Source organism: Ranitomeya imitator, chromosome 6, assembly GCF_032444005.1.
Source record: "Ranitomeya imitator isolate aRanImi1 chromosome 6, aRanImi1.pri, whole genome shotgun sequence".
In the NCBI taxonomy this organism is placed as follows: domain Eukaryota; kingdom Metazoa; phylum Chordata; class Amphibia; order Anura; family Dendrobatidae; genus Ranitomeya; species Ranitomeya imitator.
This window is the reverse complement of record NC_091287.1, coordinates 307,808,369-307,827,716: the sequence shown is the minus strand read 5'-3', so window position 1 is coordinate 307,827,716 and position 19,348 is coordinate 307,808,369. Positions and strand designations below refer to the sequence as shown.

The 19,348-nt window shown below is 44.9% G+C and overlaps 1 protein-coding gene across 1 annotated transcript in view; it reads right to left on the bottom strand.

The window, feature by feature from the left end:
* Positions 1 to 13,725, bottom strand: part of PXDC1 (PX domain containing 1) — a 74,499-nt gene extending 60,774 nt beyond the window's left edge. The window contains exon 1 of the mRNA XM_069730724.1: positions 13,112 to 13,725. Within this exon, the coding sequence (XP_069586825.1) occupies positions 13,112 to 13,367 (256 nt within the window). The 5' untranslated portion in view covers positions 13,368 to 13,725. The remainder of the gene's footprint in view (positions 1 to 13,111) is intronic.
* Positions 13,726 to 19,348: the final 5,623 nt, after the last annotated feature.

Sequence of the window (19,348 nt, the reverse complement as noted above, 5' to 3'; positions counted from 1 at the left end):
CTGACAGCTATGTCAAGCGATGGGTTGACAGCTAAGTAATAACCGCTTTGCTGACAGCTAAGTAATAAGCACTTGGTTGACAGCTAAGTAATAACCGCTTGGCTGACAGCTATGCTAAGCGCTTGGATGACAGCTAAGTAATAAGAGCTTGGCTGACTGCTATGTCAAGCACTTGGTTGACAGCTAAGTAATAACCGCTTGGCTGACAGCTATGTCAAGCGATTGGTTAACAGCTAAGTAATAAGCGCTTGGCTGACAGCTATGTCAAGCACTTGGTTGACAGCTAAGTAATAACCGCTTGGCTAACAGCTATGTCAAGCGATTGGTTAACAGCTAAGTAATAAGCGCTTGGCTGACAGCTATGTCAAGCGATTCGTTGACAGCTAATAAGCGCTTGGCTGACAGCTAATAAGCGCTTGGCTAAAAGCTATGTGAAGCGATTGGTTGACAGCTAAGTAATAACCACTTGGCTGACAGCTAAGTAATAACTGCTTGGTTGACAGCTAAGTAATAACCGCTTGGCTGACAGCTATGCCAAGCGCTTGTTTGACAGCTAAGTAATAACCGCTTGGCTGACAGCTATGTCAAGCGATTGGTTGACAGCTAAGTAATAACCACTTGGCTGACAGCTAAGTAATAACCGCTTGGCTGACAGCTATGCCAAGCGCTTGTTTGACAGCTAAATAATAACCGCTTGGCTGACAGCTATGCCAAGCGCTTGTTTGACAGCTAAGTAATAACCACTTGGCTGACAGCTAAATAATAACCGCTTGGCTGACAGCTATGCCAAGCGCTTGTTTGACAGCTAAGTAATAACCGCTTGGCTGACAGCTATGTCAAGCGATTGGTTGACAGCTAAGTAATAACCACTTGGCTGACAGCTAAGTAATAACCGCTTGGCTGACAGCTATGCCAAGCGCTTGGTTGACAGCTAAGTAATAAGCGCTTGGCTGACAGCTATGTCAAGTGATTGGTTGACAGCTAAGTAATAAGCGCTTGGCTGACAGCTATGCCAAGCGCTTGGTTGACATCTATGTCAAGCGTATTACTGGCTTTGGCCTCTCTGGGGCTCATGCTGTGACATGGGAGGAGATCTTGGAGACATTATGTTGGTCACATCACAAAAGATTCTCCATCTTCTAATCAGAAATTGCCCAACTTTCAGTGACATTTCAGAAATGTTGTGAAGTATAAGTAAAGATCCAAAATAGGCTACTAATAGCAAACCGATAGTGGTTCTAATGTAATCCACATTATCAGGAGCCTTCCTGCCTGTCCATATTAGTGCTCCTCTTCACTAGTGAATGAAACATTACACAGCTCCCAAAACATTTTTCACTGACTGTCACAAATCCATCTTATTAAAGTTTCCTCCCTATTAATTTTCCCTGGCTTAGAAATATAAGACTGCCGATAAGTTAAGTTTTAGTGAAAACATCCCACTCTCCTTTGTGTAAGAGTAGATTACTCCATGTAAATTATTCAGTAGCTTGGAAGCAAGTTATAAAGCAGGTTTCACTATCATACATTTGGCGATAGCCAAGACCCGCGGCTCTGTAAATCATGCATGGGCATGCTGAAAGGAATACAAAAACAAATTCACTGACACTAAATATACAGGTCCTTCTCAAAAAATTAGCATATAGTGTTAAATTTCATTATTTACCATAATGTAATGATTACAATTAAACTTTCATATATTATAGATTCATTATCCACCAACTGAAATTTGTCAGGTCTTTTATTGTTTTAATACTGATGATTTTGGCATACAACTCCTGATAACCCAAAAAACCTGTCTCAATAAATTAGCATATTTCACCCATCCAATCAAATAAAAGTGTTTTTTAATAACAAACAAAAAAACCAACAAATAATAATGTTCAGTTATGCACTCAATACTTGGTCGGGAATCCTTTGGCAGAAATGACTGCTTCAATGCGGCGTGGCATGGAGGCAATCAGCCTGTGACACTGCTGAGATGTTATGGAGGCCCAGGATGCTTCAATAGCGGCCTTAAGCTCATCCAGAGTGTTGGGTCTTGCGTCTCTCAACTTTCTCTTCACAATATCCCACAGATTCTCTATGGGGTTCAGGTCAGGAGAGTTGGCAGGCCAATTGAGCACAGTAATACCATGGTCAGTAAACCATTTACCAGTGGTTTTGGCACTGTGAGCAGGTGCCAGGTCGTGCTGAAAAATGAAATCTTCATCTCCATAAAGCATTTCAGCCGATGGAAGCATGAAGTGCTCCAAAATCTCCTGATAGCTAGCTGCATTGACCCTGCCCTTGATGAAACACAGTGGACCAACACCAGCAGCTGACATGGCACCCCACACCATCACTGACTGTGGGTACTTGACACTGGACTTCAGGCATTTTGGCATTTCCTTCTCCCCAGTCTTCCTCCAGACTCTGGCACCTTGATTTCCGAATGACATGCAAAATTTGCTTTCATCAGAAAAAAGTACTTGGGACCACTTAGCAACAGTCCAGTGCTGCTTCTCTGTAGCCCAGGTCAGGCGCCTCTGCCGCTGTTTATGGTTCAAAAGTGGCTTTACCTGGGGAATGCGGCACCTGTAGCCCATTTCCTGCACACGCCTGTGCACGGTGGCTCTGGATGTTTCCACATCAGACTCAGTCCACTGCTTCCTCAGGTTCCCCAAGGTCTGGAATCGGTCCTTCTCCACAATCTTCCTCAGGGTCCGGTCTCCTCTTCTCGTTGTACAGCGTTTCCTGCCACATTGTTTCCTTCCAACAGACTTACCATTGAGGTGCCTTGATACAGCACTCTGGGAACAGCCTATTTGTTGAGAAATTTCTTTCTGGGTCTTACCCTCTTGCTTGAGGGTGTCAATGATGGCCTTCTTGACATCTGTCAGGTCGCTAGTCTTACCCATGATGGGGGTTTTGAGTAATGAACCAGGCAGGGAGTTTATAAAAGCCTCAGGTATCTTTTGCATGTGTTTAGAGTTAATTAGTTGATTCAGAAGATTAGGGTAATAGGTCGTTTAGAGAACCTTTTCTTGATATGCTAATTTATTGAGACAGGTTTTTTGGGTTATCAGGAGTTGTATGCCAAAATCATCAGTATTAAAACAATAAAAGACCTGACAAATTTCAGTTGGTGGATAATGAATCTATAATATATGAAAGTTTAATTGTAATCATTACATTATGGTAAATAATGAAATTTAACACTATATGCTAATTTTTTGAGAAGGACCTGTATTATTTCTACATTTCCACCAACAGAAAGGACATCATGCTTCCAAAAATGACATTATACAACGTGTCATAGTTACATGGGGAGACCGAGGAAGGAAAATACCTACAGTCTGTGAGCCCAATGAGGATACAGATCTGAACAGATGTAAAAAGGAATTTGTATAAATGTAGGATCGAGAGGGGAGACAGGATACCCCGACATCACAGACACCAGCACCTTGTCAGCAATATGTTCTAGAAGAGCTCCATGAGGAGTCCATGTGGCTTTAGGTGCCCACACACCTTCTTAGGCCTCCGTCTCATGTCCATGTTTGCAGTATGTGCGGCATTCGCGTTTTTCCCATGTACCCACTATAAGATAAGCTGCTATGCACATGTCTGTGTGACCCACAAGAAGACATGTCCGTTTCTTTTCTTGCGGAATGGATGAAAAGGGCCTATACAAGTCAATGGGTCCGTGTAAACCATGTACAGCACAAGGATGGTATCAGTGTGCTTTCCATGTGCTGTATGTGTTTAACACTGTAAAATGCAGAAAAAAAATTGTAATTACTTTTTCTTTTGCCATACCATAAAAACACTGACGGCACACTGATAGTACACTGACGGCACACTGATGGCACATTGATGGCACTCTGATGACACACTGACGGCACATTGATGGCACTCTGATGACACACTGACGGCACACTGATGACACTGGCGGAATATTGATCTAATACTGATGGTATACTGATGACACTGAGGGCACTCTGATAAGGCTAGGTTCACATCGCGTTAGTGCCATCAGTTTAACGGATCCGTTACTAAGCGGCACTAACTAATGTAACGGATCCATTAATGCACCTATTGCCATCCATTATCGTAACGCATCCTAACGCATGTCAAAATCGGCATGCGTTAGCTATGGTCCGTTACTTTGTGACGCACCTTTGAACGCGGTCTACCGAGTTTTCGGGTATGTTAGGTCTAACGCACAGCGAACTGATGCGTTCACTGTGAATAGACCTCAATTACTAATGCATGCCAACGCAATGATACCATGCGTTAGCGCATGCATTAATGCGATTGTAGAAAAAAAGAGATTTTGGGCATCAGCGTTAGGGCATCCGTTTAACGGAACCATTGAACGGATGGCACTAAAGCGATGTGAACCTAGCCTAACACAGTGATGACAAATTGACTGAATACTGATGGCACGCTGATCACACACTGATGACACTGATGGCACACTGATCCAAAACACTGATGACGCCGGTACTGTTTTTTCCAGCACCGCTTTTGTATTGATTTGAGAAGGGGACCTTTCATAGCTTCCGGACAGGCACACCACCAGTCCCTCCTGCCCCTATGTACATTAGCTCAACCAGAGAATGCTGGCAGATAGCTCTGAAGGCAGCTTGTCTCCTGTAAGGCCTCTTTCACACTTCAGTTATTTGGCATCAGTCTAAAACCGCCATTTTCCTCAAATAACGGATCCGTCATTTTTTTTTTACGGATCCGTTATTTTCCCATAGACTTGCATTAGTGACGGATTGTGACGGATGGTCGTCCGTTCCATCCGCCATGCGACGGATCCGTCGAAATTTGGCGGACGTTTTCTGAAAATAGACGGACATTGAAACGTTTTTTGTCACCGCCGAAATGGCGGATCGCGACGGATCCGTCGCGTCCGCCATTCCATAGAATGGCCGCCTATGGGCGACGGATCCGCCGCAACAGTTTTTTCGGCGGATCCGTCGCCCCAATCCGTTTTTTCAATTGCGCATGCTCCAAAAAGTAGATACTTCTCCCAGACAACCCCCAAGTAACGGATCCGTCAAAAAAACGGATCCGTTAGAACCGTTTTCGCAACAATTGTGACGGATCCGTCAATCCGTCACTATGTCGGTAGTGACTGACGCCAAAAGACTGAAGTGTGAAAGAGGCCTAAGATACTGTGAGAACAGTGGATCAGGCATGCTGAAAGCAAGCAGGTACAAATCCTTTGTTCTCCCAATACCTGCTCTTGGATGAGAGTAAGAACAATCCTACTTACATTAGATGATCGCCCAGGGCTCGGGTTATCTCATCTAACGTGTATGGGAACCTTTATTAGGCTACTTTCACACATCAGGTTTTTGCCGTCAGGCACAATCAGGCGAATTTTGAAAAAAAATGGATCCGGCAAAATTTGGAGCCGGATCTGTTTTTTTCTCATAGACTTGTATTAGCGCCGGATGGCCTCAGGTTATATCCGTTTTTCGCCAGATTTGTCAAAAATTGGAGAGAACGCACAGAGGAACGTTTTTTGTGTCCGTCTAAAAAAAACGGCCAGCGACGGATCCGGCTCCTTTGCTATAATGGAAGCATATGGTGCCGGATTCGTCAACTGAGTGAATCCGGCAACCGATTCCGTTTTTTTAAATTGAGCATGCCCCGTAGCTGAATTTTATATTCTCTCTCCTCTCTCTCTCATGATTACAGCTTAGACCTCAACCATCTGATAGTAATGGCCTGTCCTAAGTACAAGTTTTTTTGCTGAAAGGAAAAATGGGTTCCGGGCATGCTTGGTTGCAAAAAAACGGAATCTATCACTGGAATCCGTCTTCGGACAGACAGCGACGGATCCTGCGCCCATAGGCTTCCATTATAGCCAACGACAGACGCCGCAGGATCCGTCACGGTGCGTCTTTTCGACGTACACAAAAAACGTTAGTATGTATGGCTACTTTCACACTAGCGTCGTACTCGGCCCGTCGCAGTGCGCCGGGCCAACGTACCGACGCATACTGTGGAAGCGCCGCACAATGGGGGCAGCTGATGCATTTTTTCAACTCATCCGCTGCCCCATTCTGAGCTGCGGGGAGGAGGGGGCGGAGTTCCGGCTACGCATGCGCGGTCGGAAATGGCGGACACAACGCACCAAAAAACGTTACATGCAAGTTTTTTGGTGCCGACGGTCCGCCACAACACGACACAACCGTCGCACGATGGTTGCGACGTGTGGCAAAGTGTCGCAATGCGTCGCTAATGTTAGTCTATGGGGAAAAAACGCATCCTGCAAGCAATTTTGCAGGATGCTGCGTTTTTTCTCCAAAACGACGCATTGCGACGTGCGTCGTACGACGCTAGTGTGAAAGTAGCCCGACGGACAACGACTTTATGACAGATCCGTCGTTTTACGGATGAAAAGGAAGGACATCTGTCACAATCCGTCGCTAATACAAGTCTATGGGGGAAAAAAAACGGATCCAGTAGCAACATTTGCTGGATCCGTTTTTTTCTAAAAATGACGGATTGTGACTGATTCTAAAAAACGGATGTGTGAAAGGAGCCAATCAGAGCTCTGCCTGTCTCATTTCAATAACTAAGCCAGCCCCCTTCTCCAGAACCCTTCCCCATCACAGCCTATGCTGATATTTTGACATTGGCTTTCTTAATCACCGGGTGAAAAGTGGTCACATTTTGCTCTTCTTTTATTTCTGCTGCTCCCCTGAATATTTTTTTTTCTGATTCCTCCGTACGGTGCTATAGATATTGGCCTTTTAATTTAGGGCACCCAATGTGCTACCTTTATGGCCTTTAGGGCTCATCTCCACTTGTGTGAGAAAAAAACGGTCCGATTTACGGACCGAAAAAACGGATGTAACGTGTGCGATTGTCATGCGAGTGTCATGCGAGTGTAATGTGATTTTTTAATCGCATCATCCGTTTTTACATCCGTATGCAATCCGTTTTTTTTCTCTGCAACTATTTTTATACAGTCATTTACAGGACTATTTACAGTGTTCTGTGCCACAGAATGGTAAGGTATCCGTAAAAAACGGATGGAATACGGATGGTCCGTATTCCATGCGTTTTTTTTCTCGCACCCATTGACTTGCATTGGCGAGTCTCGTCCGAGAATCTCAGCAATACGCAGCATGCTGCGATTTTTTTCTCAGCCGACACAGATTTTTCTCAGTCCGATTTCGGCTGGGAAAAAAATCGCAAATGGAGTGTCACCTATTGATTAACATTGGTCCGAGTGCAATCCGATTTTTTATCGGATTGCACTCGTCCGTTTTCCTCACAAGTGGAGATGAGCCCTTATAGTGGGGCTGGTCACGGGATCCTCTAGGAGCGTGTCTTCAGTCAATCACCCTGTGAGCAACGGCCTCTTGATAAAAAAACATAAAAATGATCATAGGAGCAAAAACTGGTCACTGTGACCTGGTGATGAGGGATCTTTATTTAAGGGCACGTAGCCTTAAAGGGATGATCCAGCACCGCTCGCTTCCGCATCTGAAGGCGCTGCATGGCATCTATCAGCTGCTTGATAACCCCCGTGTATGAATATGGAGCACATTCTGAGGTATGCCCCCAAATATATCTGGCTCAGTGGATGAATAGCTTCCAGCTCTGTATAGACTTAGGAGCTGAAGTTGAAGTTAGAAGTAAAGAGCGTCCCGGGCAGGCTGCAGGGGCAAACAGAGGGTCTCTGTCAGTAGCTGGCAACTCAGCGCCACTTCTGTGCCAAGTATACAATATCTCTTTCAAGGCGACAGAAAAGGGACAACACAAATTAGTAATGTGAAGCTAAAAAGAAACTGAGACAATCCACAAGTCCAGAGCAACAGAGAAAAAAGTGAGAGGAGGGCTTTTTGGGCACTGAATGTCATTACTTAAGTGCATTATTTGCATGTATTTTCCCATCATTGGATACGGACACCCCGTTATGCGAACACTTTTAGTGCAATATTGGGTGCAGGTATCTATATTCCACCACATAGTCGTGTTCATAGTTGTGAGGGGGAGGAACGTCACACTGCTAGATGTTGCTTCCCTTTAAAAGGAAAATATCACCAGGTTTTTCCCATGCAATCTGAGAGCAGCATGATGTAGGGGCAGAGACCCTGATTCCAGTGATGTGTCACTTACTGAACTGCTTTCTCAGCAGAAGATTCACTCGAGGACTAGTAAACCTGCTTCCATGTAGTCCTCCATATTCATGAGCTCTGTATAACCCCAGTGCCACCATTGATCGGCAGTTTCCTGCCTATGCACAGTATACACAGAAAGCTGTCAATTAGTGGTATGGGCGAAGTTACAGCATTCAGATAATTGCTAGATCTGAAGTAAAACAGTGATTTCCTCAAAACTGAAAGCCCAGTAAGTTACCCATCATTGGAATCAGGGTCTCTGCTCCTATATACATGGTGACAGATTCCCTTACAGAGCCCTGAGATAGGGCTAATAGCTGGAGTCCCTCTTTAATTATTATATTGAAAAGAATTATCGGTACAGGCGTACACACAACCCTTTTAAAACCCATTCCAAACCTTTAAATGATTCCAGAACATTTTTGATCAAAAATTGCACAAATCCCAGCTGCTGGCCAGGAAAATACAGGTGCAACAATGTCCATAGGTTTCCAAATATCTGGGCAGGTATGCTAATTTCCAGAGGAAAGTACAGATGTTACTGGGGATACGTCAAATGAAATTCCAAGGGGGCATGGCTTATAAGACTCCATTCTTTATCAGATGGCTCTTGGTAAGGAGCAGCACCCCCTGTGGGAAAGCAATCATTAAAAAGACTACATACAAGAAACCTTAAAGGGAACCTGTCACCTGAATTTGGCGGGACTGGTTTTGGGTCATATGGGCGGAGTTTTCGGGTTTTTGATTCACCCTTTCCTTACCCGCTGGCTGCATGCTGGCTGCAATATTGGATTGAAGTTCATTCTCTGTCCTCCGTAGTACATGCCTGCACAAGGTAAGATTGCCTTGCACAGGCGTGTACTATGGAGGACAGAGAATGAACTTCAATCCAATATTGCGGCCAGCATGCAGCCAGCGGGTAAGGAAAGGGTGAATCAAACACCCGAAAACTCCACCCATATGACCCAAAACCAGTCCCGCCAAATTCAGGTGACAGAGTCCCTTTAAAAGGGTTGGCCAGTCTTCTTATAAAAGGGGCAGTCACTCTATGTGACTGTAGACTTCCGAATCCTTGCAGTGCGTGCACCGCACACTGTCAGCATTCTCCTGTGTTCCCAGCAAGAACAAGCCGTCGTGCAAGTATACAATATGTATATGTCTGGCCACATTCTGACTAGACGTGCTTGGTCTCACTCAATACAAGTGACATGAGCAAGTCTAATCAGCATGCGACCACATTAATGCACTTGCATTCTTACAGTCACGTGACTGCCCGTTCTCACCGGCAATGTAAGAGAATCTTGACAGCGTGCAGAGGACACACTGCGAGGATTCGGAAGTCTACAGTAACATAAAGTAACTGCAGACTTTTAGCAGAAGACCGGACAACATCTGTAAAGTCTCCATACACGTTTGATAAGGGATGATCAGACAATTATGTAGACGACACCTACAGGAGCTTATCACAAAATTAGAATATTATCAAAAAGTTGTAAGCCATAATCATCAACATTAACAGAAATAAACACATGAAATAGATCACTCTGTTTGTGATGACTCTATATATGAGTTTCACTTTTTGTATTGAAGAACTGAAATAAATTAACGTTTTGGTGATATCCTAATTTTGGTAGAAGCACCTGTATATCTCCATCTCCCTCATACACAGGGAGGTAGAGCTCTTACTATTACAGAGCCGCTGCCAGACTAATCTGGTGCCATTTTATCTCTCACAGAATAAAAAGAATTGTCAGATGGAGATCTGACAGGCTGGATCCTTCTCTCCCCTGACATCATCTGTTGGGGGCAGAGCCGGGAGGTCTCCATACACATTAGACTGTTGGACGATTCTGTCAATATTGTCGTTCTAGGACAACTTTAGTCTAACATGTAGGGGGCCTTTACTGTCTGTGGTCACCTAAGAAGATGAAACTCAGAAAAGTCATGTTTGACTTTGTAATTCCTTATTGCCCTTGTTGTTTCAGAAAGGAAATAAATCCACTCGAGATTTCCACTGTATTCTCCATGTCAGTTCAGCAGGGACAGCTAAAATAAAGGGGTTTTCTAGGACTCTGATAACAACGACCTACCTTTAGAATTAGGCCATCAATATCAGGTTGCTGGGAGTCCGACACCCGGCACCCCTGCCGATCATTGCAAAGATAGGTCGTCCATATCACAGTGATGGAAAAAGCTTTTAGTATCTGCCAGCCAATGATTTGGGGGATATTGCTTTACACATTCTGATCCATTTGGACAACAATTGGGTTTCCTCCCACACTCCAAACACATACTGATAGGGAATCTAGATTGTGAGCCCCACCGGGGACAGCGATGATAATGTCTGTATGGTGCTGTGGAATTTATGGTCCTATATAAGGGAGTAAAATAAATAAAATGTGTTTCCCCCGGAGAAAGACCAAAGCCAGAGGTGTCAGCATTTTATCCTCTCTCCCGAATCTCATCTGAAATGAGCACGCAGACATATGGGGAAGCCGTCAGCCAACAGCTACGTATGGCCACTTATAGGGAAGGAAGCTCAGCTTATAGCCGTATATGTGAATATAACAGAGAAAGACAAACCTAATAAGACAGAACATGTTCTTCACTATTTGGGCCTATGAAGCTTTTCAGTGTAGAAACTTCTCCCACCAGGAGCACATCACCCACCCCAGCTCTGGTGACTGTTTCCTCCTCATCGTTATATGGGGGAAGGGTTGTTACAGCATTATAACTGTTCATTTTATTAGGATCTCAAGTAATTCCAGTGTCCTATATCTATGTACCCTGCATTCAGATCCCGTAGTAGTTACGGATACACGGAAACATCCAACCTATGCTCAACAGGAGAAAGGCTACTTCAACTCACTCCTATAAAAAGCCTGGGCTCACACATAAATATTCTGCTCCTAAATCATTTGGTGCAGCCCTTTACATGCACAGCAAGATGGATTCCTGATTTCCATAACCGTTTCTATTGTCCGTCCAGTGAGTAGACCTCATTACCATTACCTACCTATTCTGCGCCATGTAATTGTGATCATTCTGCGGATTTCCAGCTATACAAGGAAGCAAGACAGATTTTAGGATCAGATCCCACAGATGCGTCACGTAGAACATGGGGCAGCTAAAAAGGAGTAGCCGGGAATATCGAATAAGGCTTGGAATTAATGGTGATTTGGGACCAGTGACTGCGCAACACAACACTGCCAAGTCACAGGGAATGATCCAGAATGGAGTAACACTGCCACCCACAAGTGACTGTGACCCACAATTGACTCTGACCCACAAGCGACTCTGACCCACAAGTGACTCTGACCCACAAGTGACTCTGACCCACAAGTGTCTGTGACCCACAAGTGTCTGTGACCCACAAGCGACTCTGACCCACAAGTGACTCTGACCAACAAGTGTCTGTCACTACAGCCCATAAGTGACTGTGACCCACAGATGTCTGTGTCTGCAACCCACAAGTAACTGTGACACACAAGGGACTTTGATCCACAAGTGTCGGTGACTACAGCCCATAAGTGACTGTGACCCACAGACAGGGCCGGGCTGGCCATCTGGCAATTCTGGCAAATGCCAGAAGGGCCTGACTGGTTGTGGGCAGCCTTGTCTGCTACGTTGTTAGTAGAATCGGTGTTCTCAAGACACCCATACTGTTATGAGTTGTAACAGAGCACAAAGTCGCAGATTCCATCACTTACCCCAGCAGGCCACAGGTATTGTTAGAAATATTGTTCTGGTGCTTGGGGACGGAGACAACATGGGCCTGTGTGATTTGAAATGCAAGGGCTGGATTTCAGCCCCAGTCCGTACCTGCCCACAGACGTCTGTGTCTGCAACCCACAAGTGACTGTGACACACAAGGGACTTTGATCCACAAGTGACTGTGACAGCAACCCACAAGTAACTCTGAAATACAAGTGACTGTCAGTACAATCCACAAGTAACTGAGACCTACAAGTTGAAGTCACAGTGACTGCCACCCACAAGTGATAGTGACCCACAAGTGACTGTGTCCCACAATTGTCTGTGTCTGCAACCAGCAAGTAACTAGGACACACAAATGACTGTGACCCACAAGTGACTTCCTGCAACCCAAAAGTGAGTGACCCACAAGTGACGGTGTCCCAAAAGTGTCTGTGTCTGCAACCAACAAGTAACTGTGACAGACAAATGACTGTGACCCACAAGTAACTCTGAAACACAAGTGACTGTCACTGCAATCCACGAGTTATAGTGACGCACAAGTGACTGCATCCCAAAAGTGTCTGTGACTGCAATTTACAAGTGACAGTGACCCACAAGTGTCTGTGACTACCGCTGACAAGTGTCTGCAACAGGAACCCACAAGTGACTGATTGACAAATGACTGTGACCCACCAGTGTCTGTGACTCATGTTAGCCCTGACCTTCTCTTCTATGGACAATTATCCTTACAGATCTGAAATGCCTGGGGGGCTTCATCAGAGAAAATACCCCAGTCCTCTGCAGTCCAATCCCTATACTTCCTGTAACATGATTGTCTCTGATGAAGCCCCCTGCAGACTGTTTGGGGCTCTGGAGGAATGATATTCACATGTGAGGCTGTTTATCATCCATGGTGGCGCCAAAGATCACTGTATGTAATCATCCTCCATCTTCTCCCAACCATCCGGGAGCAATGTGCTGATGAACATGGCTTCTTCCAGCAAATCACAAGACAAAAGTGATAAAGTGGTTCGATGAACGAAACATTGACATTATGGGTCCATCATGGTAAGGAAACTCTTCAGATCTCAATCCTCAAACAGTGGAAGTGTTGGGAAAAAAAGGTCAGCACCGTAAATATTGAGTCTTTGTATAAACTCGATACATTTATCAACAAAAGTGTAAAAAGCATGAATTCTAATAATTGCACTTCAGTGACCATAGATGTAAACCACTGGAGCAGCAGACACTCTGCCCACCCATCTAGGTGGCATGGCACCCACCTTCCAGCAGCGGCGTCTGCGCCAGCTCCCCCCGGTCCTCCGGGAAGGACTCCAGCAGCCTCCTGAAGAGCCGCCCCAGGTCCGAGTAACTCCGGTGGAGGTAGAGGATGTTCCGGTCCGACCACTCGGTCCGGATCTCGAAGAATTCCTCCTCGTCCCCTCTGCGGTTAATGATGAGTCTCCTGATGCCGTTCACCCAGCAATCCTTCACAAACATGTTCACCAGGGAGGTGCCCTCAAACACGGCCGATGCCATCCTCAGCCCGCATCCCCAGCCGCGGGCACAACGTGGCAGCCCTGATGTGCCCAGCTGTGGCGGCAGGAACTAGATGCCGGCGCTCGCTCCCCGGATCAGTGTCACACAGGACATTGTTATTGACCCTGCGCCAACTTCTCAGCAGCACATCCCGCCGTCCTCCCTGTGCCGCTCCCTACACCGCTATCCTCCCTGTGCCGCTATGTCCCGACATTCCGGCTCAGTCGTCACAGGGATGCCGGCGCTGCTGTCAGGGCGATGGCAGGCTACGTGTAACTTGTTGTCTCCCACCCCCGGCCGGGAGCTGCTGTCACCGGACCTCCCTCCGCCCTCAGTGCAGCGCTGCCAGGAAGACTCTGCAGGATGAGAGGGCTGAGCGCTGTGAGGAGGAATGCCGGCTCTGTGAGGAGGAATGCCGGCTCTGTGAGGAGGAATGCCGGCTCTGTGAGGAGGAATGCCGGCTCTGTGAGGAGGAATGCCGGCTCTGTGAGGAGGAATGCCGGCTCTGTGAGGAGGAATGCCGGCGCTGTGAGGAATGCCGGCCGGCTCTGTGAGGAGGAATGCCGGCTCTGTGAGGAGGAATGCCGGCTCTGTGAGGAGGAATGCCGGCGCTGTGAGGAGGAATGCCGGCGCTGTGAGGAGGAATGCCGGCGCTGTGAGGAATGCCGGCCGGCTCTGTGAGGAGGAATGCCGGCGCTGTGAGGAGGAATACCGGCTCTGCACACTGGGCCGGCTTCTCTCCTCATGTCACATGCCAGGGAGCCCTCACACGGTGCCGCCCAATGCACCCTCCCAAATCCACAGCCATGGAGCTGTGCCTATGGCTGCATCACACAGGGCTCACCCTGCCTGGCCATGAGACATGGCCTCCCCACTGCCAGCCATGGCTTTCATCACATGAGGTGGTATTCCTGGCATGTGTTGTGGTAATTATTACCTCATGACTTGATTAACTAGAAGTGATCTTAAAAGTATAGTAAACTACAGCCCCCATGCACATTAGACTACGGTCGATGTCAGCCAAAAGGAACGTGTATGGGGGTCCCCGGCAGTTGACATCAGGGCGGTTACCCCTCTATCAGGCGCATCTCTTGCACTCCCAAGTTCGGGCGCAGTGCGCCTGACAGGCACAACTTAGAAAACCATCTGTAGTATAATTATCTCAATTTCTAGGCTCTAAAAGTAATCAGTGACCTTCATAGGGATGTATTTAAAAAAAGAGTACACAAAATCAGATGCAGAAAAAAACCCAAAAGTAATAAAATAAAAAGTACCCAATTTCCCAACTAATGCCAGACAGCCTCCAGTTTACAGGACATAACTATTACTAAACATTAAAATTAGGGAAAAAAAGGTAACTGTAAGGCACTTAGTTACCAGGGACATTCACTCAGAGAGTGGCAGAGAGAAAAGCAAGGTTGGCATCATATCATATTATATCATAGATTATTATTACATGTTCGGGCCATTTCTAAGAAAACCCTCTTATTTGTACAAAATATCTACAAACGTTACATTATTCATTCATAAAACCAGCAAAAAATAAACAATCGTGATGAAAAACCCCAGAAAGTACGAACCTTCAACAGGGCGAACTTTCAAAAGCGAGAACATTCAGGCGCAATGAGCCTGAGAGACCACAGATGTCTCATCTGCTCTCCGCAAGGATGGCGGTAACTGAGTGAGGGGGGTTCAAGCTGCACCTAAGGATAGGAAGGTACTGGCAGGGGCGGGATCCCCTTGGAGAGGAGGGGGAAACAACGCGTGAGCTGTTGGGCCTCACACAGGGTTAAAAGGGTATACTAAAGTTTGTAAGTTATCCCTTATCCATGAGATAAGGGTTAACTTCACCATTGCGGGAGGTCCAACCGCTGATACCCCTCACTAATCCAGAGACTTGGAACTCTGAATGGAACAGTGGTCGATGTTGTGTACCTCCACTCCATTCATTCATATGATAGTGCCGAAGACCAGCCAAGCGCTACGTACGCCAATTTCCAGTGGTCTCATTAAGAAATTTTTTATCACTCCATCGACACGGGCTCTTCATGGCCCCAGTTCTCGTGATTGCTGTTTTCACTAGTCGGACCTCCAACAATCAATAAGTTAACTCCTATCACATAGCTGTGGGATAACTTCCAACCTTCAGAATACTGTCCCATCTGCCGGAGTCCACCATACACTTTAGACTGCTGACCAAGCCCGTCCATATTGGTGGGTTCTGTAGACGTTAGTCTAATGTGTATGGTGGGTTTTGTATACTCTACTAGTAATATTAATGTTCTTTTAAGGATCCAGCACGTCCGATTTTCTTCCAGGGTTGGGAGAGTTGAGAGAGCTAGCTATCGGTCGAACCATCATTTAGCCTCACAACTGTTTAAAGCGTACAGGTGGCTTAAAGGAGTTGTTCCCTTCCAGGAAGTTAATTTTCCTGGCTGCAGATTAATATAAAGAAACAAGCCGCGCTGTACTCGCCTTCCTCGAGTCCACCAACGAGTCTCCACCATTGCTCCCAGTGTCTGGTATTGGCTTCGGTACTGACATCATGTCAACAGCTCGGTGACACCAGGTGACAAAATGATCTTTAGGACATTCTTTCAACAAAAGATCTTTAATCTGACTTTCGTCTGAAAAAGTCTGAGGTGGCCCAAGTCATTTCAATCGATGACGGTCTATGTTTAGTTCTTAAGTTTTTACCCAACAAACAATGGTTTTGGTTAAAATTGTTCCTTTTCATTAACTTTACTCCAGTCTGTATGGAGGGACTGAAAGGAGTTATTGGATTATTTTTGTCTTCAGTGATGCACTGCTTGCCTGTGATTGGAGTGCTCCTGATTGATTGACAGCTCAGACCAGTGGCATGGTTGCCTGGCCGGCCCAAACAGCACTCTCTTGTGGGGCAAGCTGAGTCAGCATTGACTCCGCAGAATGGAAGGCGCATAACAGATCTGAAGCTGGCCGACTACAGCCTGCTTATGGGCAACATTTACAAGCTCTGTAACAAAGAGCTTGTAAGTGCTGCACTCCTTACCAAGAGAGGCCAGCCATCGGCCACCACTGATAGACTGCAGACGTAGAAATAAAATTAAAAATCCCTCCGTTTTTGAGAGTTGAGAGAATTTTTAATAACAAGTGAATTGCAAGTTTCTTGTTCCTACGAATACTTTGCAGTTTTAACCAATTAAGATTATGAGATAATCCCTTTAAGATTTAGTTGCCATATATTCAGCCATTCGTTGTTGTTTTTTTTTTCCTTCCAGAGTGGTAGTGAAATGCTAAATATAAACTGAATGCAGAGCTGATCCCAATGATCACCGGACCAGTGACCAACATTGTCATCAGTTATGTCTGACTCAGACATAAAACAGCTTGTCCGGGAACCCAGCCCACGGCCTCGTTCAGACTTCCATGACTCACAACCGTGTTCTTCCAGTGTTTTTCAGGGATAAAACGCCTACCCATAATAGTCTATGTGGCTTTTCACATCTCCGTGTTTTTTTGCGGATCAAGTTGTCACTAAAAAATATACAAAAATGAAAATTTTTGCTCAGGAACATGGATCGAAATCACCCATACAAGTAAATGGGTCTGAAAAATCAATGGCAGCGCACAATGTCATCTGTGTACTGTCCAATGGTATGAGTCGATTTGCAATTCATTCATTTTTTTAAAGAAAAAAAATCACTGAAGGTAAAAACTGACAGACAAACCAAGCACTGATGAAAATCTGATCCAAAGCACTGACAAAATTCAGACTTTTGTTGTGCACTGATCTGAATGACGCATTAATATGATCCCTCTATAGATCCAGCCAAGAATGATGAAGGATTACAGCTCTGGATCTTACAGCTACACAATTTGTAACTCACGATCAGGCTAGGGTCACACGACCGTAAGCAAATTGGTACGATTTTTTCCAGAAAAGTACATTTTTTCTCACTCATCATCGGTATGAAATCTATTTTTTATCAGCTGCTATCAATTATTTAAAGTTTCCTATGCTGCAAAATTGTAATGTATCCTTAACAAATCGGATGTCAAACTGTGGCTCTGCTTGTCATCCAGTTTGTTTCTCACACCCTTCCGATTTCGGAGCGTGCTGCCATTTTTTTTCACAGATAATTTTTTTTTTATTTACAGAATCTATTATCAGCACAGCCCCATTGAATAAAATTGGTCCGATAAAAAATTGGATAGCACTTGTCCGATTTATATGGCGGTGTGAGAGATCCCTTAGAAAAATTATGTAACCGTATATATGTAGAAAAGTGATGCAGTAATTCTAATTCTGTATGTATAAAATACAGCAGCCTAGAGTAAGAACCAAAGTCCCAGTGTATCAAAAAGCTTTTCATTATATACATATTAAAAACATATACAGCTGTATACAAAGTATAATAGAAAGAAGAAACTCTACAGGGGATGAAAGTGAGAAAGACTGGCTAATGGTAGAAATAGGAATAAACTAGCACAAAGGCTTCTGTATATTGTTACGGGGCTCAGTAACATTACCAGCTGAAACCACCAAAATGTCTTACACGACCTCAGCTTTCTAAACTCTGTAGGTGAACTCAAAAATGGTGCTTAAAAGTGAATATTTGTGACAACAGCCGGATCCCCTGCTTGTGCCAGGATGGCCATGTTTTTATACATTACACTTCGGCATCTGGAAGCAATATGGATGGAGCAGATCTGCACCCCACGTGTTCTACAGTTGTGCTTTCTGTCCATGAATGAACCCAGCTCAAAAGGGCAGAAACACTCTATGGCCTCAAGGAGCACATAGGAGGTGAACATCTGGAAGTGCTTTTTCCTTTTCTTTTTATTACGGATGGGTGCCGGAAACCAATCTCCCCAGCCAAGCACATAAGAAAGTCAGAGCTTCCTTCCCAAAAGTTTTGGCATTCATTGATGGCTTATATAATTAGACTATACAATAAATGTGGGATCACCTTATGTTGAAGGATTTCTGCTGCGGACCCTCTCTGACACTTGTCTGATAATAATGCGGTTTATTAGATGAGTTTTCATGATTGACCCACACATAATAATTACATGTGCTGTGCCGATACAAGGACAATCGATTATTTTGTATATCCTTACATCTAGTTGTGCATCATTTCATGCACAGTAGGTTTATTGAATATTTGCCTATATTATATATGGTCACTGTGGCTAATCATAACCCCCCCCCCCCTACTCCCCGTATATGACATTTTTTCTAATATCTACTCGCAATATATTTTTAACTTCATTTTATTAATTATGAAAACATTGTGATTTTCATCCAAAAAATGTAGGATGCTGATCGAATGCAGTCTTGAATTTCCATCAGAGCAGAAAAAACAGTGTTTCAGTGGTCATGTGCCCCCCATTTGGAAGAGTAGGTCCGAAGCCAGCAGGGAATGCAGCAGCAAAATGGAAGGAGAGGTACTGATCCATTTTTTTTTCCACTGGTTACTTCGGGAGCCTTCATGAGAAAAGAGGAAGCCTTCATTTTAATTTGAGGATAGGCATCTTTACAACTTTTTGTATTTTGATTGTGCTGACAGATTCTGTGAACAATGACTTCCTCCCAGGCCTGCAGGGTGAAGCTTTACTCACTTTTGTTGCTGCCAATTCATAAAAAATTACTGAGCAACAGTCAAATAGCATGCTGTGCTATTTCTTGTAGTAAAATGAGGGATACCATGTTGGAATTCCGATGGAACCATCGTGGGTCATGGGCATCAGTTGAACATAACCAATGTAGCTGTCAGTCAATTTCATTGTTCTAATCTTTTGAACAACATAATTGGTTGGCGTGAACTTAGGCCGGGTTCACATTGTGTTTTACTGAGAGAAATTTTGCTTGTTAGATTCATAAAGAAAAAAAATGGCACAGCAAATATTGCTCATTTCCTTCAATGATATTAGAGGGAATCTGTCACCAGGTTTGGCCGATATAAGATACGGCCACCACCTTTCAGGGCTCCTCTACA